This window comes from Pristiophorus japonicus, chromosome 2, assembly GCF_044704955.1.
Source record: "Pristiophorus japonicus isolate sPriJap1 chromosome 2, sPriJap1.hap1, whole genome shotgun sequence".
Taxonomy (NCBI): Eukaryota; Metazoa; Chordata; class Chondrichthyes; family Pristiophoridae; genus Pristiophorus; species Pristiophorus japonicus.
In genome coordinates, this window is record NC_091978.1 from 37,039,542 (window position 1) to 37,063,936 (window position 24,395).

The 24,395-nt window shown below is 44.7% G+C and overlaps 1 protein-coding gene across 2 annotated transcripts in view; it reads left to right on the forward strand.

Annotated features, from left to right (window-relative positions):
• The window catches only part of LOC139236758 (receptor expression-enhancing protein 1-like), a 140,590-nt gene that overhangs the window by 57,580 nt on the left and 58,615 nt on the right, over positions 1-24,395 (forward strand). For both annotated transcript variants that reach the window (XM_070866853.1, XM_070866854.1), the window contains exons 5-6: positions 2,138-2,251; positions 22,375-22,534. In XM_070866853.1, coding sequence (XP_070722954.1) covers positions 2,138-2,251; positions 22,375-22,534 — 274 coding nt within the window. The remainder of the gene's footprint in view (positions 1-2,137; positions 2,252-22,374; positions 22,535-24,395) is intronic.

A 24,395-nucleotide genomic window follows, 5' to 3' on the forward strand; every position in this document is an offset into this window, starting at 1 on the left:
CATAGCCTGTTTAGGCAGATTGCAAAACTGAAAGCACAAAATATAGATACTCATCTAGCTTTTGCTTTCAGTCTTGAACGACATGGCAATGTTGTGAGGGTAACAGCTAGAATATGGGACTCAAAAAACTCAGCTCCGTGCTGATCAAAATGCCAAGCTTATGTACAACCTGGCTACTAGTCTATATATTTAGGCATCCGGGTCAGAAATGGACACAGCTGTCATATTTTAGGCAGCCACTGGGACCACCTAAAAAATAGGCCCCGACCAATTTAGCAGTGGCCTGCATGCCCGTGCAGATCGGGCACAGGCCTCTGCACTGCTAACTTGGTTATGGCTACTCCCATTTCAACAACAGACTCAACAATGTTGAATTTCGATCCCTGTGCTCTTCATTGTGGTGAGCCAGTAAATTGTGCTACTTCTATGAGGTAGTACCTGTATTCAATTAGACACTGGCATATTGTTCTTATAAGGACTCAATCCTATTTAGTATCTATTCTCAACTCGCTGGCACAAGATCAGGTCAGGCAAGGTTAAAAGATGTCGTAGATGTTCCAGATATCACTGTAACTTGTTGACAGTTGCTGAGAGTTAAACAGTTATTTGTACAGCTCGACCTAAAATTAGCCTGAAGAGGCATTCGCACAAGATTGTGAAGTTGTTTGTTGAGCGCAGTCACAGGGAAACTATCGAATAAACAATTCAATTTTTTTTTCACAAAACAGACAGGTTTTCACCCAGCACTGATACCTGGAATTAGTACTATTCCCATTGATGCCACATCTGTGCTGAGCACTCAAGTCTAACTTAAAGTCCCCAAGTGTGACTTGGCTCACTGCACCTGATTGACTGTAACATGCCGTGTGTCTGTTGCAAACCCCTAGTGACTGAATTGAGTGGTATCATTAGCTGCGTTGCCAGGCAGCTTAATCACATTTTTATTTTATTGCATGATAGCGTGAAATACTGGAGTGTAACAAAATGCCACTGATGGGAAAAAACAGTTTCACATTCTTATTAATGGATTCAAAATAAAGTAGCCCACCCACTGTGGTGCTGTGCCAATGTGTTGTGCCACAGTACAGTGGGCATCCCCTTGAATTTCTATGTGGTGAGATTTAGGGATAGAATTTGGTAGAGATTGAGTGGCTGGTTTGTTTTCTTTGGAACAGAGGAGGCTGAGGGGAGATGTATAAAATTATGGGAGGCCTAAATAGAGTGGATAGGAAGGACCTATTTCCCTTAGCAGAGGTGTCAACAACCAGGGAGCATAGATTTAAAGTAATTGGTAGGAGGTTTCGCGGGGATTTGAGGGGAAATTTCTTCACCCAAAGGGAGGAGGGGGCCTGAAAGGGTGGTAGAGGCAGAAACCCTCACTACATTTAAAAAGTACTTGGATGTGCACTTGAAGTGCCGCAACCTACAGGGCTACGGACCAAGAGCTGGAAAGTGGGATTAGGCTAGATAGTTCTTTGTCGGCTGGTGCGGACACGATGGGCTGAAATGGCCTCCTTCCGTGCTGTAAATTTCTATGATTCTATGAATTTTTGTGGAGGTCATCCACTATACTGTCATTTATGCCGTTTCTCCAGGGTTTCTCTGGATCTTCCACTGAAGTTACGGCGGAGGATCGGGAAAACCCCTGTGCTAACTAATGGAGTTTAATGTTCCATTTGGTAAATAGTTTGTGAGTCCTCGATTCTTTAAGTGTGAGTGAGTGGGAGCCTCAATTCTTCATGTGGTGAGTGGGATGGAGCCTTGAATCTTCATGTGCTGAGCAATTTGAAACCTTGATTTTCCATGTGTGAGTGGGATGGGACCTTGAATTGGATATGGTGAGTGAGATGGTGCCTCAATTCTGTGTGTGTGAATTGAATGGGGCCTCGAAGGCTAAGTTGTTTGGCATGTGGGCTGCAAGCTTGGAAAATCAAAGGATTACTCATACAGAAAAGCTTCGGCAACAGGAACTGGTCTTGGTTGGAAACTGGTAGACTGGTACAAGGTGCCTAAACTTTTAGAGATGTCTAAATTTTTTAGAGGGGCAGAGCACACGAGAATCAGAACTATTTATGTTCACGCTGATATGCGCAAATTATTTCAAAGTTTTCTCACACTTTCCTCATTTTCCTCACAGGAGATTGATGAATATTTGAGCCAGGCCAAGGATCGGAGCTATGAAGCTGTGGTACAGTTTGGAAGGAGAGGACTGAATGTGGCGGCAACTGCTGCTGTCACAGCCGCTACCAAGGTAACAGTCAAATATGCTTGCATTGGAGGCAGTTTTGAGAAGGTTCAAGAGGTTGATTTCTTGAGATGAAGGGGTTGTCTTATGAAGAAAGGTTGAGCAGGTTGGGCCTATACTCATTGGAGTTTAGAAGACTGAGAGGTGATCTTATCGAAACATATAAGATTCTGAGGGGGCTTGACAAGGTAGATGCAAAGGGGAAGTTTCCTGTCGTGGGGGAATCTAGAACTAGGGGGCAGAGTTTCAGAATAAGGGGTTGCCCATTTAAAATGGAAATGAGGAGGAATTTCTTCTCTCGGAGGCTCATGAATCTTTGGAATTCTCTACCCCAGAGAGCTGTGGAGGCTGGGTCATTGAATGTATTTAAGGCAGAGATAGACAGATTTTTGAGCGATAAGGGAATTAAGGGTTATGGGGAGTGGGCAGGGAAATGGAATTGAGGCCAAGATCAGATCAGCCATGATCTTATTGAATGGCGGAGCAGGCTCGGGGGGCCAAATGCTCCTATTTCTTATGTTCTTAAAATAGCACTTACCTCACGAGTTCCCTTGCCATAAGACACTCGAGTTCGACTGACGGTCGACACAATGGAGAGAGTGCATATTGGTATCATTTATCGGTCAGCGTAGAAAACTGGATAGAATGCAATCCCTGAAACTCCAGCGAAAATCCTGGAAACCATTTAATAAAATCAGAATGCTCCCACAAATCAGCCATGAATATGCAAGTTCCCAGTCCCTGCCCATTAAAGGTGGGAAAATAAATAGTTGTGGCTAAACTGGAAGTTAATGCATAAATGGAAATACATGAATTGTCGGGCCGAAATCCTGGTCCCCTCCCACTAATCCCACTATTGGGAATCTTACACTCCTGTCTTCAGAAAAGAGGTTGGATGCATTGGAAAGGATATAGAAGAAGAATTGCAGGGCTGATTTTGATGTTAGATGGAAGAAGCTAAATGTGTTTTCATTGGAGAAAATAAATTTGAGAAGTGATGTGATTCAAGTCTTTAAAATGATGAAAGTTTAGGAATTTGCGGATGAAATATATAATGAAAATGGGGAGAGATGTACAAGGGGTAACTGAATCGATATTGCCTGTTTTACACTATCACCCAAAGACAAAGTTACACCCAGTGATTCTATATCCTCATTTATATCATTCAGTCCTTTCATCTTTTTAAAGACTTGAATAGTTAAACCGCAGACAAGGTTAGATATTTGCAGATTTTTTTTCTCCGAGAGATTGATATGTGGATTGGAGATCCATTGGAGTTAATGCTAATTAGCTGAGCTCCTTTTAAAAAAAGAGATGCATTGAAGGTTATAGGGACAGATTGAGGCCGAAGCGATGGAAACTCGTATGTTATTCAGTACGTGTCAAGAATATGTGGAGGAAGTTTGGTTTGGCAATACCTGTATGTGGAAATTTTACCTGTATAAACCGGTTGGCCCAGGAATTTTGGATTGGATCTGGAATGCACTGCCTGAAAGGGTGGTGGAAGCAGACTCAATCATGGCTTTCAAAGTGGAGTTAGATAAGTACCTGAAGGAAATTTTTTTGCAGGGCTACGGGAAAAGGGTGGGGGAGTGGGACTAGCTAAAGTGCTCTTGCAGAGAGCCGTCACGAGCTCGACGGGCCAAATGTCCGTGCGGTAACCATCCAATGATTCTATTAGATAAAATAGTGTAGTGACAGTGTAGTTCTGCATGGTACATTGAAGGTGTAGTGTATTTGCTTCATGGGTTCTTTGCTTAAGAATTCACAGCTACGCATTTGCTGCAAAGACCTAGCTGGTTTAATAGCAACGTTTAACAATCAAACTGAACCCTACCGGTTCATCCATTAGGCTCACAACTGCACACCTCATCATGGAGAACCTAGACTCAATTAACTGGGGTTTTATTGAGCCTTGTGAACATCACACAACTGGCGAAGCCACTCACAGTGCAACAGCTCCACAAGCCTGTGAGCATGCTCACAGGTGCATACGTTACAGAAGGGAATAGGCTTGATGGGCTGAGTGGCCATTTCAAATTCCATGGTTCTTGTATTCTCAATCCGATATAACAGAAATGACATTTTATTTATTCAGTTACCGTAAACTAATAATGTTCATCATCGATCTCCTTCTGTCGGGGCTCACTGATATCGTTTATATTCATAAATTGCCACAACAGGTTAACACTGGGGGAGGAATGCACTGAGCTCCAATTGCTTGTGCTGAGCTAAGTAGCAAATGATTCCGCTTCATCATTTCAATGGAAATGTTATGTGGGTGGAATGATCCCATCCCGGGGCCTGGAAGGTAATTAGCAAGCAATAAAAACTCAAACACTGCAACTTAATCCTGCTCACTAAATGAGCTGTTGGCATTATTGATTAAAAACAAAATCGCTCACACTGAGATTCTACCATCAGCGTTCAACCATTGAAATTAGGTAATTGAAAGACAAAATATTGAACAGGGATTTGAAATGAAAAGGCTCACCGACCAGTGGGCAGTCTGGGTGGGGCTAGATGGACAAGCCTGATCAGCTGCAGCTACGTCAACGTTTCCCAGGCAACACGTGACAGATGGGATAGGTTCAGTATCACAACCATCATTCCCGCTGATCGGAACGTATGTGGCACGAGCTGCATTCGTGTCACACTGGATTCATCCCTTTTCTTTAAAAAAAAGTACACAAATTAATACATTTTTAAAAGTACTCTCAAAGAGTTAAGGAATATGGCTGTCAGTAGATTCTGGGTGTCTGAAATTGATTTTGTTTTTTAATTGTTAATTACATTTTATGGGTTACAGCAGAAAAATAAAGTCTAAAAACTCAGAAGATAATCCATAAAGTTTGAGTTTCCTTTTGCAAATCGCCATGTGTCAGCATGCTCAGCCTCTGTGTGGGAGGCCAAGGGGACGAAACTGAGGCACCTCATAGCATAGCAAAGAGATACAATTATATACAGAAAACAGGGGGTGTGGAACAGTTACTCTCCCCGCAGCCCCCTCCCCAACCCCACCCACTGCTACAAACAGCTGAAGGTTCCCCTTATTACAGACTGAATTTCCAACAGTGGGGGCAGGTGACACAGGGGAAGGCGAATGACTAAAAGGGGTCGAAATTCCCCTGTTCAGCGCCTCACGTTAGCGTCTCCGGGGGGCATTAATGGGGTGGGGGCGCTACCGGCGAAATTATCCGGGAGTTAGCGGAGACGCGAACACGATAGCACTTCACCTGCTGGTAGTACCCCAGGCTTCCACCCCTCCGCCGACGATGTTATCACCATGCGTGGCGAGCCGTTTCCGCCCCACGGCGGAAAATCGGCCAGCGCCCCGCGAGGCTGCCGTGGGCAATGTCAGCGCCAGCCTCACTGGCTGCGAACCCGGCCAACCGCCACTCGTGGGGCGGAGGGTAAAGGGGAGGTGTGCCGCGCCGCGTGCCGCCATTTTTTTCTTCGGCCGACTCAATGATCAGCCCGTTCTGCTTTGCTGTCGCGCGGTCCAGGTCGCCGTCGTGCAGTCCAGCAATCCATCTCAGTGCCGGGCTGAGGCCACGGCACCACGCAGCCTCGGTGGCCCAGGGGAGACCCTGAAATGGCCGTGCAGAGTTTGCAGCATCCGTCCCCATTAGCGGAAGGGGAAGGGCGTTGAAATGCGTCAGAGCTACGCGGAGAAGCCACGTAGTACCCCCAAATTCACCCCAAAGGGAAGTGGAACGCACAACATTGCGCTCCAAAACTTGTGAGAGACGGTAACCGCGATTTCATGTCTGGGGCGGGACTTATGCGCCGGGCATAGGAAACATAGAAACATAGAAATATAGAAAGTAGGTGCAGGAGTAGGCCATTCGGCCCTTCGAGCCTGCACCACCATTCAATAAGATCATGGCTGATCATGCAACTTCAGTACTCCATTCCTGCTTTCTCTCCATACCCCTTGATCCCTTTAGCCGTAAGGGCCACATCTAACTCCCTTTTGAATATACCTAATGAATTGGCCTCAACAACTTTCTGTGGCGAAGAATTCCACAGGTTCACCATTTTCTGAGTGAAGAAGTTTCTCCTCATCTCAGTCCTAAATGGCTTACTCCTTATCCTTAGACTGTGATCCCTGGTTCTGGACTTCTCCAACATCGGGAACATTCTTCCTGCATCTAACCTATCCAATCCCATCAGAATTTTGTATGTTTCTATGAGATCCCCTCTCATTCTTCTAAATTCCAGTGAATACACGCCCAGTCGATCCAGTCTTTCTTCAGATGTCAGTCCTGCCATCCCGGGAATCAGTCTGGTGAACCTTCGCTGCACTCCCTCAATAGCAAGAATGTCCTTCCTCAGATTAAGAGACCAAAACTGCACACAATAGGTGTGGTCTCACCAAGGCCCTGTAATACTGCAGTAAGACCTCCCTGCTCCTATTCTCAAATCCTCTCGCTATGAAGGCCAGCATGCCATTTACTTTCTTTACTGCCTGCTGTACCTGCATGCCTACCTTCAATGACTGATGTACCATGACACCCAGGTCTCGTTGCACCTCCCCTTTTACTAATCTGTCACCATTCAAATAATAAGCTGCCTTCCTGTTTTTGCCATCAAAGTGGATAATCTCACACTTATCCACATTATACTGCATCTGCCATGCATTTACCCATTCACCTAATCTGTCCAATTCCCCCTGCAGCCTCCTAGCATCCTCCTCGCAGCTCACACTGCCACCCAGCTTAGTGTCATCTGCAAACTTGGAGATATTACATTCAATTCCTTCGTCTAAATCATTAATGTATATTGTAAATAGCTGGGGTCCCAGCACTGAACCTTGCGGAACCTCACTAATCACTGCCTGCCATTCTGGAAAGGGCCCGTTTATTCCCACTCTTTGCTTCCTGTCTGCCAACCAGTTCTCTAGTCACATCAATATATTACCCCCGATACCATGTGTCTTAATTTTGCACACTAATCTCCTGTGTGGGACCTTGTCAAAAGCCTTTTGAAAGTCCAAATACACCACACCCACTGATTCTACCTTGTCCACTCTCCTAGTTACATCCTCAAAAAACTCTAGAAGATTTGTCAAGCGTGATTCCCCTTTCATAAATCCATGCTGACTTGGACTGATCCTGTCATTACTTTCCAAATGCGCTGCTATTACATCTTTAATAATTGATTCCAGCATTTTCCTCACCACCGATGTCAGGCTGACCGTCTATAATTCACTGTTTTCTCTCTCCCTCCTTTTTTAAAAAGTGGGGTTACATTAGCTACCCTCCAATCCATAGGAATTGAACCAGAGACCATGGAATGTTGGAAAATGACAACCAATGCATCTACTATTTCTAGGGCCACTTCCTTAAGCACTCTGGGATGCAGACTATCAGGCCCTTGGGATTATCAGCCTTCAGTCCCTTCAATTTCCCTAACACCATTTCCTGACTAATAAGGATTTCCCTCAGTTCCCCCTTCTCACTAAACCCTCAGTCCCCTAGTAATTTCGGGAGGTTATTTGTTTCTTCATTAGTGAAGACAGAGCCAAAGTATTAGTTCAATTGGTCTGCCATTTCCTTGTTCCCCATTATGAATTCACCTGATTCTGACTGCAAGGGACCTACATTAGTCTTCACTAATCTTTTTCTCTTCACATATCTATAGTAGCTTTTGCAGTCAGTTTTTATGTTCCCTGCAAGCTTCTTCTCGTAATCTATTTTCCCCCTCCTAATTAAACCCTTAGTCCTCCTCTACTGAATTCTAAATTTCTCCCAGTCCTCAGGTTTTTGCTGCTTTTTCTGGCCAATTTATATGCCTCTTCCTTGGACTTAACACTTTCTCTAATTTCCCTTGTTAACCACAGCTGAGCCACCTTCCCTTTTTTATTCTTACGCCAAACAAGGATGTACAATTGTTGTAGTTCATCCATGTGATATTTAAATGTCTGCCATTGCCTATCCACCGTCAACCCTTTAAGTATCATTCTCCAGTCTATTCTAGGCAATTCACATCTCATACCGTCGAAGTTTCCTTTCTTTAGTTTAGGACCCTAGTCTCTGAATTAACTGTGTCACTCTCTATCTTAATGAAGAATTCAACCATATTATGGTCACTCTTCCCCAAGGGGCCCCGCATGATCAGATTGCTAATTAATTCTCTCTCGTTACACAAGATCCTGTCTAGGATGGCCTGCTCTCCAGTTGGTTCCTCGACATATTGGTCTAGAAAACCGTCCCTTATACACTCCAGGAAATCCTCCTCCACCGTATTGCTACCAGTTTGGTTAGCCCAATCAATATGTAGATTAAAGTCACCCATGATAACTGCTGTCCCCTTACTGCACGCGTCCCTAATTTCCTGTTTGATGCCATCCCCAACCTCCCTACTACTGTTTGGTGGTCTGTACACAACTCCCACTAATGTTTTCTGCCCTTTGGTGTTTCGCAGCTCTACCCATATGGATTCCACATCATCCACGCTAATGTCCTTCCTTACTATTGCGTTAATCTCCTCATTAACCAGTAACGCTACCCACCTCCTTTTCCTTCCTGTCTATCCTTCCTGAATATTGAATACCCCTGGATGTTGAGTTCCCAGCCTTGGTTACCCTGGAGCCATGTCTCTGTAATCCAAATTACATCATATCCGTTAACAGTCAATTCATCCACCTTATTACGAATGCTCTTCGCATTGAGACTCAGAGCCTTCAGACTTGTTTTTTTAACACTCTTTGTCCTTTTAGAATTATGTTGTAATGTGGCCCTTTTTGATTTTTGCCCTTGATTTCTCTGCCCTCCACTCTTGCTTTTCTCCTTCCTATCTTTTGCTTCTGCCCCCTTTCTACTTCCCTCTGTCTCCCTGCATAGGTTCTCATCCCCCTGCCATTTTAGTTTAAATCCTCCCAAACAGCACTAGCAAACACTCTGCCTAGGACATCGGTTCCAGCCCTGCCCAGGTGCAGAATGTCCGGTTTGTACTGGTCCCACCTCCCCCAGAACCGGTTCCAATGTCCCAGGAATTTGAATCCCACCCCCTTGCACCATTTCTCAAGACACATATTCATCTGAGCTATCCTGCAATTCCTACTCTGACTAGCACATGGCACTGGTAGCAATCCTGAGATTACTACTTTTGAGGTCCTACTTTTTAATTTAACTCCTAGCTCCCTAAATTCAGCTTGTAGGACTGCATCGTTGGTACCTATATGTACCACGACAGCTAGCTGTTCACCCTCCCCCTCCAGAATGCGCTGCAGCCGCTCCGAGACATCCTTGACCCTTGCAACAGGGAGGCAACATACCACCCTGGAGTCTCGTTTACGGCCGAAGAAACGCCTATCTATTCCCCTTACAATAGAATCCCCTATCACTATAGCTCTCCCACTCTTTTTCCTGCCCTCCTATGCAGCAGAGCCACCCCTGGTGCCATGGACTTGGCTGCTGCTGCCTTCCCCTGATGAGCCATCTCCCCCAAAAGTACCCAAGGTGGTGTATCTGTTTTGGAGGGAGATGACCGCAGGGACCCCTGTACTACCTTCCTGCCATTGCTCTGCCTGATGGTCACCCATTCCCTATCTGGCTGTGTAGCCTTTACCTATGTGTGACCAACTCACTAAACGTGCTATTCACGACATCCTCAGCATCGCGGATGCTCCAGAGTGAATCCATGCGCAGCTCCAATGCAGCAATGTGGTCTGTCAGGAGCTGCAGTTGGATACACTTCCTGCACTTGTAGTTGTCAGGGACACTGGAAGTGTCCCTGACTTCCCACATAGCACAGGAGGAGCATGACACAGGTCTGGGCTCACTTGCCATGACTTAACCCTTAAATTAACTTAATTTGGCAACAATGCCAAGGGTTTCCTACTGATAAGAAAAGAAAAAGAAAAAGATAAAAGACAAAAAGATAAAATCCACCAGCCAATTACTTCCCCGCTTGGCTGTGACGTCACACTTCGATTTCTTTTTACTTCTTTGTTTTAACTTTGGCCTCGATCTCCCGCTCTCGCTGTGATCCTGGGCCTCGGATCCCCGCTTCTTTTATCCCCGCAGCTGGTCCTGTTCTCGATGTGATCTCGGGCCTCGGGTCCCCACTCCTTTTATCCCTGCCGCTGGTCCAAACAGGGCGTAACCCAATTTTGGCCCCAAAGTATTTATGTGAGAGTGTGGGTCATAAAGACTTTCATTTATATAGTGTCTTTCACGATCACCAGGCATCCCAAAGCACTTTACAGACAATGAAGTATGTTTTAAAGTGTAGTCATTGTTGTAATGTAGGAAACGCGGCAACCAATTTGCGCACAGCAAGCTCTCACAAACCGCAATGTGATAAATACCAGCTAATCTGACAGTGATATTGATTGAGGGATAAATATTGGCTTGGACACCAGGGATAACTCTCCTTCTCTTCTTAGAAATAGTGCCATGGGATCTTTTATGCCTACCTGAGAGAGCAGACAGGGCTTCGGTTTACCGTCTCATCCCAAAGACGGAACCTCCGACAGTGCAGCACTCCCTCAGCACTGCACAGGAGTGTCAGCCGAGATTTATGTGCTCAAGTCCTTGGGGTGGGACGTGAACCCTCAACATTCTAAGGCGAGTGTGCTACCCACTGAGCAATGGCTGACACTGAGAGAGGGGAACATCAACGGAATCATCGGGATGTACCTACTGAATATCCATCTAGAGTGTGCACCAAGTTTTGGGTTTCCGAGTCTGGTTGGATGTATTCCTGGAGGTCTCACATGACCTCCTCACTCCAATTGCTCTGCCCCCGTGCCCTCCCCCCCCACCCAGCCCCAGCCCCAGCCCACCCATTGGTCATTCAAACATAAGAACATAAGAACTAGGAACAGGAGTAGGCCATCTAGCCCCTCGAACCTGCTCCGCTATTCAATAAGATCATCGCTGATCTGACCGTGGATTCAGCTCCACTTACCCGCCCTCTCCCCGTAACCCTTAATTCCCTTATTGGTTAAAAATCTATCTATCTGTGACTTGAATACATTCAATGAGCTAGCCTCAACTGCTTCCTTGGACAGAGAATTCCACAGATTCACAACCCTCTGGGAGAAGAAATTCCTTCTCAACTCGGTTTTAAATTGGCTCCCCCGTATTTTGAGGCTGTGTCCCCTAGTTCTAGTCTCCCCTACCAGTGGAAACAACCTCTCTGCCTCTATCTTGTCTATCCCTTTCATGATTTTAAATGTTTCTATAAGATCACCCCTCATCCTTCTGAACTCCAATGAGTAAAGACCCAGTCTACTCAATCTATCATAATAAGGTAACCCCCTCATCTCCGGAATCAGCCTAGTGAATTGTCTCTGTACCCCCTCCAAAGCCAGTATATCCTTCCTTAAGTAAGGTGACCAAAACTGTACTGGAATTCTTTGAGGATATAACGAGCATGGTGGATAGAGGTGTACTGATGGATGTGGTGTATTTGGATTTCTAAAAGGCATTCGATAAGGTGCCACGCAAAAGGTTACTGCAGAAGATAAAGGTACGCAGAGGAGTCAGAGGAAATGTATTAACATGGATCGAGAATTGGCTGGCTAACAGAAAGCAGAGAGTCGGGATAAATGGGTTGGAAATCGGTGGTTAGTGGTGTGCCACAGGGATCGGTGCTGGGACCACAACTGTTTACAATATACATAGATGACCTGGAAGAGGGGACAGAGTGTAGTGTAACAAAATTTGCAGATGACACAAAGATTAGTACTCCAGGTGCGGCCTTACCAATACCCTATACAGTTGCAGCAGGACCTCCCTGCTTTTGTACACCATCCCTCTCGCAATGAAGGCCAACATTCCATTCACCTTCCTGATTACCTGCTGCACCTGCAAACATGTCCATTCTCCTTCCAGCGCCAATTGCAAAGTGAATAGACTTTGTTACGCGATTGGACAGTTCTTACCTATCAGTCAGACAGCATTTTTATAGCAAATAAAACCAAAGTGTTGAAAGAAAATGATTTTTTAAAATGCCTCTATGATTTTTCTCCTGGTTTGTCCAGGAGATTAATCTTCAGTTCCTGGAGACTCCAGGATATGCCGAGAGGGTTGGCAACAATAAACTAAATATGGTTTTCAGACAACAGCCAAACTGAGTTGAACTAAACTCAAAGCAAAATACATGAATAACCACAACCGCTTTCTGCTAAACTTCTAAAGCTTCGGCCCTATATATTTCTATGCTGTTCCTATGATATTCCTTTTTTGTTGTTTCCATCTCCCGCCCTGTTATCTTGTGTTTTTTTTAATCAATCTGTTTTAGGTACCCGAATGCGACATGTCATTCCTCACTCAAGTTTAAGCTCACACGACCTAATCTCATGCCTTTGCAAATGCAGCTCTGTAGGTCCCACCTCCACCCTGGTCGGCCAGTACATTCGTTATAATCTACCAAAATTCTCTGGACTCTGGGGAGGTACCAGCGGATTGGAAAGCAGCTAATGTAACGCCTCTGTTTAAAAAAGGGGGCAGACAAAAGGCAGGTAACTATAAGCCATTAGTTTAACATCTGTACTGGGGAAAATGCTTGAAACTATCATTAAGGAAGAAATAGCGGGACATCTAGATAGGAATCGTGCAATCAAGCAGACACAACTTGGATTCATGAAGGGGAAATCATGTTTAACTAATTTACTGGAATTCTTTGAGGATATAACGAGCATGGTGGATAGAGGTGTACCGATGGATGTGGTGTAGTTAGATTTCCAAAAGTTTGCAGATGACACAAAGATTAGTGGGAAAGCGGGTTGTGTAGAGGACACAGAGAGGCTGCAAAGAGATTGAGATAGGTTAAGCGAATGGGCTAAGGTTTGTCAGATGGAATACAATGTCGGAAAATGTGAGGTCATCTACCTTGGAAAAAAAAAGTAAGAGCGAATATTATTTGAATGGGGAGAAATTACAACATGTTGCGGTGCAGAGGGACCTGGGGGTCCTTGTGCATGAATCCCAAAAAGTTAGTTTGCAGGTGCAGCAGGTAATCAGGAAGGCGAATGGAATGTTGGCCTTCATTGCGAGAATACAAAAGCAGGCAGGTCCTGCTGCAACTGTATTGGTGAGGCCGCACCTGGAGTACTGTGTGCAGTTTTGGTCACCTTACTTAAGGAAGGATATACTAGCTTTGGAGGGGGTACAGAGACGATTCACTAGGCTGATTCCGGAGATGAGGGGGTTACCTTATGATGATAGATTGAGTAGACTGGGTCTTTACTCGTTGGAGTTCAGAAGGATGAGGGGTGATCTTATAGAAACATTTAAAATAATGAAAGGGATAGACAAGATAGAGGCAGAGAGGTTGTTTCCACTGGTCGGGGAGACTAGAACTAGGGGGCACAGCCTCAAAATACGGAGGAGCCAATTTAAAACCGAGTTGGGAAAGAATTTCTTCTCCCAGAGGGTTGTGAATCTGTGGAATTCCCTGCCCAAGGAAGCAGTTGAGGTTAGCTCATTGAATGTATTCAAATCACAGATAGATAGATTTTTAACCAATAAGGCAATTAAGGGTTACGGGGAGCGGGCAGGTAAGTGGAGCTGAGTCCACGGCCAGATCAGCCATGATCTTGTTGAATGGCGGAGCAGGCTCGAGGGGCTAGATGGCCTACTCCTGTTCCTAATTCTTATGTTCTTATGTACACCTGACCATATGTCGGCTCACTCTGACGGCCTGAGGTGGAGGAATTTCCAATTTAGGACCCTGCCTTCTGCTATCGATTGGCTGTGTTTGGGCCAACAAATGCTCTGCCCTCATTGTGGGAATGTAGAAAATTGAATCGAGCTGCCCTCTGGGGGTGGCTTCTTACCTCTCCTGATAGCTGAAGTTCACTTTCTGGGATTCCGGGGAGCTTTTTGAATTTGACTACCAATGGTGGCTGCCCCCATCACTACAGGTTTGTCTAGGCTGCCCACACGCCAAAGAGGCCAGCTGGAGTATTGTGTCCAATTCTGGGCACCACACTTTAGGAAGGATGTGAAGACTTTGGAGAGATTTACTAGAATGGTTCCAGGGATGAGGGATTACATTTACATGGATAGACTGCAGGAGCTGGGGTTGTTCTCCTTGGCGCAGAAAAGTCTAAGAGCAGATTTGATAGGGGTGTTTAAAATCATAACGGTTCAGATCGAGAAATGGTTTCCAATGGCTGAAGGGTCGAAAACCAAAGGGCACAGATTTAAGGTGACTGGCAAATGAACCAGAGGCGACATGAGGGAAAACTTTAAATGGTTAGGATTTGGAATGCACTGCCTGAAAGGGTGGTGGAAACACATTCAATTGTAGCCCTCGAAAGGGAATTGGATAAATAGTTGAACGAGAAAAAATTGCAGGGATATGGGGAAAGAGCGGGGGAGTGGATCAAACTGGATTGCTCTTCACAAGAGTCGACGCAGACGCGATGGGCCGAATGGGCTCCTTTTCTGCTGTACTATTCTATGATTCATTCTCCAACTCTAACTCCGGTAGGAGACCCTGGGAAATGGCATAGATGGTGGAAAATAGCTGTTGAAGCCATCTTCCCAGGGTGGAGGCAGTGGGTTGGGGGGGCGGGGAGTGGGGGGGGTAGCGCTGGTGGGGGTTGCGCTGGTTGCAGGAGGAGATTGGTAAAACCCCTGCGAAATTTCAAGCCCCCTGAACCCGTGCAATAATGTGCCGTGTCCATCTACTCTAATTTTCCAAATAAACCTATCCCATTCAGACAGACAGTATGTAATTCCGGGAGCTCATTTAATAAGGCTTTGTTGCGCTGTTAAATGTGGTGAAGTATTAGTGACCATGTGTGTATCTGTGCCAGCTTTCACCAGATTTCCTTAACTGCTTTTTCTGCATTAGGTATCTCACCTTCTCAACCTAATCCTATATATGGAGATAACAGAGGGGAAGGTAATCCAGGTTGCACAACTACTAACCCTGCACTAGAGAATTCCCTTTAATTAAACTCCTTGCATTTTCGCACTCGCTGGTTGCTGCCATTTTGTCATTAAAACTCAGGCGGATGTAACCCTAATTTATATATATTTTGGGACGATGATTGAATAAGGGCTTCAAGCCTCGAAATGACACTGTGAGCTATTAGTGTACCAGTTCTCAAAGTACTTGCACGAAACTCCTTTGTCCACTATTGTAACAGAGGCATCAGCCCAATTATTTCAAATGGGTTATTACCTCCAATTGGATAAAGTAATGATAAATGGATGTATTAAGCAGACTTGGGGGTCCAGGTACATAGATCATTAAAATGTCATGAACAGGTACAGAGAATAATAAAAAGATTAATGTAATACTAGCGGTTATATCTAGAGGACTATATTACAAGGGGGTAGAAGTTATGATGCAGCTGTACAAAGCCCTGGTTAGACCACACTGGAGTACTGTGAGCATTCTGGGCATCACACCTTAGAAAGGATGTATTGGCCTTGGAGGGAGTGCAGCGTAGTTTTACCAGAATGATACCTGGACTCCAAGGATTAAATTACGAAGGGAGATGACACAAACTAGAGTTGTATTCCTTGGAATTTAGAGGTGACTTGATCGAAGTTTTCAAGATATTAAGGGGACCAATTAGGGTAGATAGAGAGAAACTATTTCTGCTGGTTGGGGATTCTAGGACTAGGGAGCATTGTCTAAAAAATTAGAGCCAGAACTCTCTTCCACAAATGGCAATTGATGCTAGATCAGTTGTTAATTGTAAATCTGAGATTGATAGATTTTTGTTAACCAAAGGCATTAAGGGATGTGAGCCAAAGTGGGTATATGGAGTTAGGTCACAGATCAGCAATGATCTCATTGAATGTCAGAACAGGCTCTATGACCGACTCCTGCTCCTATGGTCCTATTTGACGTCATTATTGGCAGTCGTTTCACGACGTATTGTTTTGGCTCTTGGTCCACGAGCATTCTGTATTCCAAGGTGCGTTGGACATTTTTGATCTCCTAGAGTTGTGTTCTACTGTACATCTAGGAAAATGAGAGAGCTGGAAATGGGGAAACATTCGCTAGTTTTATGACTGCTTGGGAAACGGTTGATCATCTGGGTGTTGTTAAACTGCACAGAGATTGGAACTCTGCAGAATGGACAATTTGTGTTCAGTCGCGCCTGAGCTCCTTGTAACCTGCACCGACCAAATAATACCGATGTTTCCTAACATGCTGAGCACTGGTGCAAAGTGAATTAACTTGGCAATGAGCTGCGTCTCATACAGAACTCAATCAATGTGATCGCATGAAGTGTACTGACCAGACTGCATGTGTGTTTTGTGGACTGTTGCACACAGCTATTCTCTTTTGTGGAGAGACTGTGAGTTGTTTGAGTTATGGTAATGCACACAAAGACTTCAAGTACCCGGAACATATCTGTGAGCCACATGACAAGCCACCAATAGTGGCACGAGGTAGAGACCAATGTTTATTCGGTGCTTGAAACCTGAAACGGAAACAGAAGCTGCTAGAAATGCACAGTGGGTGTGTCTGAAAGAGAAAGTCAGGTTAATTTTGGATGTGATATGCAAAACGTCAACCAATCATTTCACTATAAGATGCTGTTCACTTTCACAGTGCTCTGACTTGGTTCCACTTTCCATACGCTGCTTGGTGCGTCAATGAAATCTAAAAGAAACGCTTGTAGGAGCTGTGCATATTTCCTGTGGTAGAACGGCTAATATTCAGATTTTATCATTAATGGGGGAAGAATGGCCTTGATTGCATATAGAATCAACAACAACAACTTACATTTATAGAGCGCCTTTAACGTAGTGAAACGTCTCAAGACGCTTCGCAGGAGTATTGTGAGATAAAAAATTTGACACCGAGCCACATAAGTTGAAATTAGCGCAGGTGACCAGAAGCTTGGTCAAAGAGGTAGGTTTTAAGGAGTGTCTTGAAGGAGGAAAGAGAGGTATAAATGCAGAGAGGTTTAGGCAGAGAGTTCCAGAGCTTGGGGCTTAAGCAACAGAAGGCACGGCCACCAATGGTTCAGTGATTATAATCAGGGATGCTCTAGAGGACAGAATTAGAGGAGTATAGATATCTTGTGGGGTTGTGGGGCTGGAGGATATTACAGAGTTAGAGATGGATGAGGATTCAGTGGCGGATGAGCTGAGTACATAACCACATAAGTACATGACATAAGAAATAGGAGCAGGAATAGGTCATTTGGCTCCTCGAGCCTGCTCCACCATTCAATAAGATCATGGCTGATCTGATCATAGGCTCAGCTCCACTTCCCTGCCCGCTCCCCATAACCTTTAATCCCTTATCGCTCAAAAATCTGTCTATCTCCGCCTTAAATATATTCAATGATTCAGCCTCCACAGCTCTCTGGGCGGAGAATTCCATAGATTTACAACCATCTGAGAGACGAAATTTCTCCTCATCTCAGTTTTAAATGGGCAGTTCCTTAGTCTAGGACTATGTCCCCCAGTTTTAGTTTCCTCTATGAGTGGAAATATCCTCTCTGCATCCATCTTGTAATCTTATCTTATAACTTTCAATAAGATCACCTCTCATTCTTCTGAACTCCAATGTGTATAAGCCCAACCTACTCAACCTATCCTCATAAGTCAACCCCGTCAGCTCCAGAATCAACCTAGTGAACCTTCTCTGAAATGCCTCCAATGCAAGTATATCCTTCCTTAAATACGGAGACCAAAACTGTACATGGTACTCCAGGTGTGGCCTCAACAATACCCTGTACAGTTGTAGCAGGATTTCTCTGTTTTTGTACTCTATCCCCCTTGCAATAAAGACCAACATTCCATTTGCCTTCCTGATTACTTGCTGTACCTGCATACTAACTTTTTGTGTTTCATGCACAAGGACCCCCAGGTCTCTCTGTACTACAGCACTTGCAATTTTTCTCCATTTAAATTATAACTTGCTTTTCTATTATTTCTGCCAAAGTGGATATTTTCCCACATTATACTCCATCTGCCAAATTTTTGCCCACTCACTTAGCCTGTCAATATCCCTTTGCAGATTTTTTGTTGTCCTCCTCATAATTTGCTTTCCCACCCATCTTTGTATCATCAGAAAACTTACACTCGGTCCCTTCATCTAAGTCATTAATATAGATTGTAAGTAGTTAAGTCCCCAGCACTGATCCCTGCGGCACCCCACTGGTCACTGTTTGCCAACCGGAAAATGACCCATTTATCCCAACTATCTGTTTTCTGTTAGTTAGCCAATCCTCTATCCATGCTAATATATTACCTCCAACCCCATGAGTTTTTATCTTGTGCAGTAACCTCTTATGTGGCACCTTATCGAGTGCTCTGGAAATCCAAATACACCACATCCACTAGTTCCCCCTTATCCACTCTGCTTGTTACATCCTCATAGAACTCCAGCAAATTTGTCAAACATGATTTCACTTTCATAAACCATGCTGACTCTGCTTGATTGAATTATGCTTTTCCAAATGTCCCGCTACTGCTTCCTTCATAATGGACTCCAGCATTTTCCCAATGACAGATGTTAGGCTAACTGGTCTATAGTTTCCTGCTTTTTTAAATAGGCAAGGGTGGAGATGGGCGATGTTAAAGAGGTGAAAATCGGTGATCTTAGTTATGCTGCAGATATGTGGTTGAAAGCTCATTTCAGGGTCAAATATGACACCAAGGTTGTGAACAGTCTGGTTTAGCCTCAGACAGAAGTTGGGGAGAGGGTTGGAGTCAGTGGCTAGGGAACGGAGTTTGTGTCGGGGACCGAAAACAATGGCTTCGGCCTTCCCAATATTCAATTGGAGAAAGTTTCTGCTCAACCAGAATTTGATGTCAGACAAGCATTCTGACAACTTAGTGACCATGGAGGGGTCGAGAGAAGTGGTAGTGAGATAGAGCTGGGTTTCATCAGCGTACATGTGAAAACTGACTCATAGTGACCAGAATAATTCCTTCCCAATATTCTTCCAAATGGCAACATGTAGATGAGAAATAGGAGGGGGCCAATGATAAATCCTTGGGGGACACCAGAGGTAACGATGCGGAGGTGAGAAGAGAAGCTGTTGTAGGTGATTCTCTGGCTATGATTAGATAGATAAGAATGGAACCATAGATCTTACAGCATAGAAGGAGGCCATTCGGCCCACTGTGCCTGTGCCAGCTTTTCAATTAGTCCTATTCCCCCGCTGTTTCCCAATAGCCCTGTGAATGTTTCCTTTTCAGATAAATATCCAGTTCCCTTTCGAAAGTTACTATTAAATTTACTGAAGTCCCTCATCCCTGGTATCATCACCTCAGCACTCTCTGCAAGGCCTTGTCAGACTTCCTATGTGTCGCAACCTTCAAAAGAAGCATGTTTGTTATATTGCTACTCATAGTGACCAGAATAATTCCTTCCCAATATTCTTCCAAATGAGGAATGTATCATTTTATATTAACATATAAGTCTATGTGTTAACTCTGCAATATTATTGGGTGAATAGTTAATGTGTTTGTGTCAAATTAGTTTGTCTGCAATTTTATTTTAAACGGATTAACATCTCTATTATTTTATATTAAACATGTTAATGCCTCCTTTAACATAGCTGATACTAACACACTAAGGGCTGAAAATCCACAGTATCTTATCTAAAAGACGGCATCTCTGAGAGTGCTCTGTCAGTACTGCACCAAAACGTCAGCCTAGATAATGCACTCAAATCCTGCAGTGGGACTGGGTGACCTTCTGACTCAGAGATGAGAGTGCTGTTGACACAAGACGGCAGATATTTAATTGGTGCAGATAATAAGTACAACTGACTCACAGCGTGCAAGAGCTCTGATGCGTTCATTGTGACCATTCTTTTTTACTGCAAATCTTCCTCCTAATATTTCCCTGATTTGATGGCTCACGTACATGGGTAGGCAGTTGCGATTTCCCACAGCGAGTCGGTATGCTCTCCTGTGAGATGCTGATAGAGACCGGGACCCCAACATTTACAGGGAGGCGGGGAGAGAGCCAGGAAACCTAGAAATGCTGGGAACGCAGATGTCCTGCCGAATTTAACAGCAGGACCTCATTAGGTTTTAAATGAGGCCTGGGAGATATAATAGCTCGGATCTCATGGTTGAGCATTGGGTGACTTCCAACTAAACCTCCCGCCATCACTCCCTGCCCACCCTGCTATAGGCAGCTTGCTGATTGGGAGGACTGAAAATCCAGTGGTGCTGCTGAAAATTGAAGTCAACCTACAGCCCCCTAAAGGGGCGGTGCACTTTTTGATGGTGCATAACAGTAGCGATATTTTGCAACAACAACTTGTATTTATATCGTCCCTTTACCATTCCAAGGTGCTTTACAGGAGAGTATTATAAGACAAAAAAAAAATTGACACTGAGCCACCTAAGGAGAAATTAGTGCAGGTGACCAAAAGCTTGGTCAAAGAGGTACATTTTAAGGAGTGTCTTAAAGGAGGAAAGAAAGATAGAGAAGCGGAGAGGTTTAGGGAGGGAGTTCCAGAGCTTGGGGCCTAGGCAGCTGAAGGCACTGCCACCGATGGTGGAGCGATTCAAATCAGGGATACTCAAGAGCAGCAGGCACCATACCTTCAACCAGAGCCCTGAAGCTTCTCTAATTCAGTGGTGAAAGTGCTCAAATACTAAGTCAGCAGCAGCATAGAGGACCACCTCCTCTTTCTATAGCCAGAGTAAAATTTCCAGTCGGACCCCCATGACGTTGCACTGCCAGATGCTGTTTAAGAGTTCAGAGCCTTCTGCAGCCACTGCGGGCACTGTGAAATGATCTATGTGGCAAAGTAATTCAACTATTTTAGTTGCACCTGTAAATCAAATGTCCCCTTATTAAAGGGGTAAATTAGATGGCAAACTTTAATACAAGTGCCCCCTGATTAAAGGGGGGGCGCACTAAAACCAACACATTAATCAAATTAATATTTTGCCAGTAACTTAAATCAAATTAGAATTCGGTTGCCGGGGGTGATGATGCACTCCAGTCCCTCCGGCGCCCACCTCTCGCGGAAGGCCGTGAGCGTACCGGTGGAGGCAATGTAATACAAGCAGAATGTCGCCTAAAATTTTCAACTGAGAACAGCTGATGACCTCTTTTGATATCGCTGCCTCCTACATAAGAATATAAGAAATAGGAGCAGGAGTAGGCCATATGGCCCCTCGAGCCTGCTCCGCCATTCAATAAGATCATGGCTGATCTGATCATGGACTCAGATCCACTTCCCCGCCTGTTCCCAATAACCCCTTATCCCCTTTTCGCTCAAGAAACTGGCTATTTCTGTCTTAAATGTATTCAACGTCCCAGTTTCCACAGCTCTCCGAGGTAGCAATTTCCACAGATTTACAACCCTCTGAGAGAAGAAATTCCTCATCTCTGTTTTAAATGGAAGGCCCCTTATTCTAAGATTATACCCTCTAGTCTCCCCCATCAGTGGAAACATCCTCTCTGAATCCACCTTGTCAAACCCCCTCATAATCTTATACGTTTCAATAAGATCACCTCTCATTCTTCTGAACTCCAATGAGTCGAGACCCAACCTACTCAACCTTTCCTCATAAGTCAACCCACTCATCCCCGGAATCAACCGAGTGAACCTTCTCTGAACTGCCTCCAAAGCAAGTATATCCTTTCATAAATATGGAAACCAAAACTGCACGCAGTATTCCAGGTGTGGCCTCACCAAACCTTGTATAGCTGTAGCAAAACTTCCCTGCTTTTATACTCCATCCCCTTTGCAATAAAGGCCAAGATACCATTGGCCTTCCTGATCACTTGCTGTACCTGAATACTATCCTTTTGTGTTTCATGCACAAGTACCCGCTGTGCTGACCTGTGCTGTCCCGGGTTTGTGGGTGGGATCAGGACCTGGTGATAGGAACATCAGCAGAGACGGAAATGGCCCCTGCCCGTTTCTAGTGGGAGCTCGGCCCACATAAATTGCCCGGAAATCGGAACGGGCGGACAAGCAGGGCTAAAATTCCAGTTTTGTCCCCTGCACTATTGTGCTGCTGCTGCCGTCTCATTTTGAGGCGCCAATGGGGGCAGCAGTGAGACAGAAATCATTTCCTCACAAGCCCACAAAGCTTACACAATATTTACTGGCACCGAGATACTCTCTACTTTATTTTTCTGGTAATGATCCCTGTATAACGGTCACAAGTCGTGTGGTTAAGAGAACATCCTTTTCTGTGCCACAGGGACAAGGAGCTCTGTCGGAGAGGCTAAGAAGCTTCAGCATGCAGGATCTGACAACGATTCGAGGGGAAAATATTGACAGTCCCAGCGAACAGATAAGCAACGCACAGACCCAAGCGCAGAGCACACCGCGGAACATCACGGAGACAGTCGATAACTCAAGTAAGCTTTGTTTCTCACAATATAAATATACGATAATCACTAGGAAATCCAATAATTAATTCAGGAGAAACTTCTTTACTCAGGGGGTAGTGAGAATGTGGATCTCACTATCACAAGGAGCAGTTGAGGCGAATGGCACAAATGCATTTAAGAGGAAGCTAGATAAACACATGAGGGAGAAAGGAATAGAAGGACTGGGTGTTGTGTAATGAGAGAGGATTAATTAGCAATCTCGTTGTGCGAGGTCCCTTGGGGAAGAGTGACCATAATATAGTGTAATTCTACATTAGGATGGAGAATGAAACAGTTCAGAGACCATGGTCCAGAACTTGAAGAAGGGTAACTTTGATGGTATGAGGCGTGAATTGGCTAGGATAGATTGGCGAATGATATTTAAGGGGTTGACAGTGGATGGGCAATGGCAAACATTTAGAGACCGCATGGATGAACCACAACAATTGTACATCCCTGTCTGGCGTAAAAAATAAAAAAGGGAAGGTGGCTCAACCGTGGCTATCAAGGGAAATCAGGGATAGTATTAAAGCCAAGGAAGTGGCATACAAATTGGCCAGAAATAGCAGCGAACCCGGGGACTGGGAGAAATTTAGAACTCAGCAGAGGAGGACAAAGGGTTTGATTAGGGCAGGGAAAATAGAGTATGAGAGGAAGCTTGCAGGGAACATTAAAATGGACTGCAAAAGCTTCTATAGATATATAAAGAAAAAAAGGTTAGTAAAGACAAACGTAGGTCCCCTGCAGTTAGAATCAGGGGAAGTCATAACAGGGAACAAAGAAATAGCAGACCAATTGAACAAGTACTTTGGTTCGGTATTCACTAAGGAGGACACAAACAACCTTCCGGATATAAAAGGGGTCAGAGGGTCTAGTAAGAAGGAGAAACTGAGGGAAATCCTTATTAGTCAGGAAATTGTGTTGGGGAAATTGATGGGACTGAAGGCCGATAAATCCCCAGGGCCTGATGGTCTGCATCCCAGAGTACTTAAGGAGGTGGCCTTGAAAATAGCGGATGCATTGACAGTGATTTTCCAACATTCCATTGACTCTGAATCAGTTCCTAAGGAGTGGAGGGTAGCCAATGTAACCCCACTTTTAAAAAAAGGAGGGAGAGAGAAAACAGGGAATTATAGACCGGTCAGCCTGACATCGGTAGTGGGTAAAATGATGGAATCAATTATTAAAGATGTCATTTGGAAAGAGGTGACATGATAGGTCCATGTCAGCATGGATTTGTGAAAGGGAAATCATGCTTGACAAATCTTCTGGAATTTTTTGAGGATGTTTCCAGTAGAGTGGACAAGGGAGAACCAGTTGATGTGGTGTACTTGGACTTTTAGAAGGCTTTCGACAAGGTCCCACACAAGAGATTAATGTGCAAAGTTAAAGCACATGGGATTGGGGGTAGTGTGCTGACGTGGATTGAGAACTGGTTGGCAGACAGGAAGCAAAGAGTAGGAGTAAATGGGTACTTTTCAGAATGGCAGGCAGTGACTAGTGGGGTACCACAAGGTTCTGTGCTGGGGCTCCAGCTGTTAATATTGTACATTAATGATTTAGACGAGGGGATTAAATGTAGTATTTCCAAATTTGCGGATGACACTAAGTTGGGTGGCAGTGTGAGCTGCGAGGAGGATGCTATGAGGCTGCAGAGTGACTTGGATAGGTTAGGTGAGTGGGCAAATGCATGGCAGATGAAGTATAATGTGAATAAATGTGATCCACTTTGGTGGTAAAAACAGAGAGACAGACTATTATCTGAATGGTGACAGATTAGGAAAAGGGGAGGTGCAACGAGACCTGGGTGTCATGGTACATCAGTCATTGAAGGTTGGCATGCAGGTAC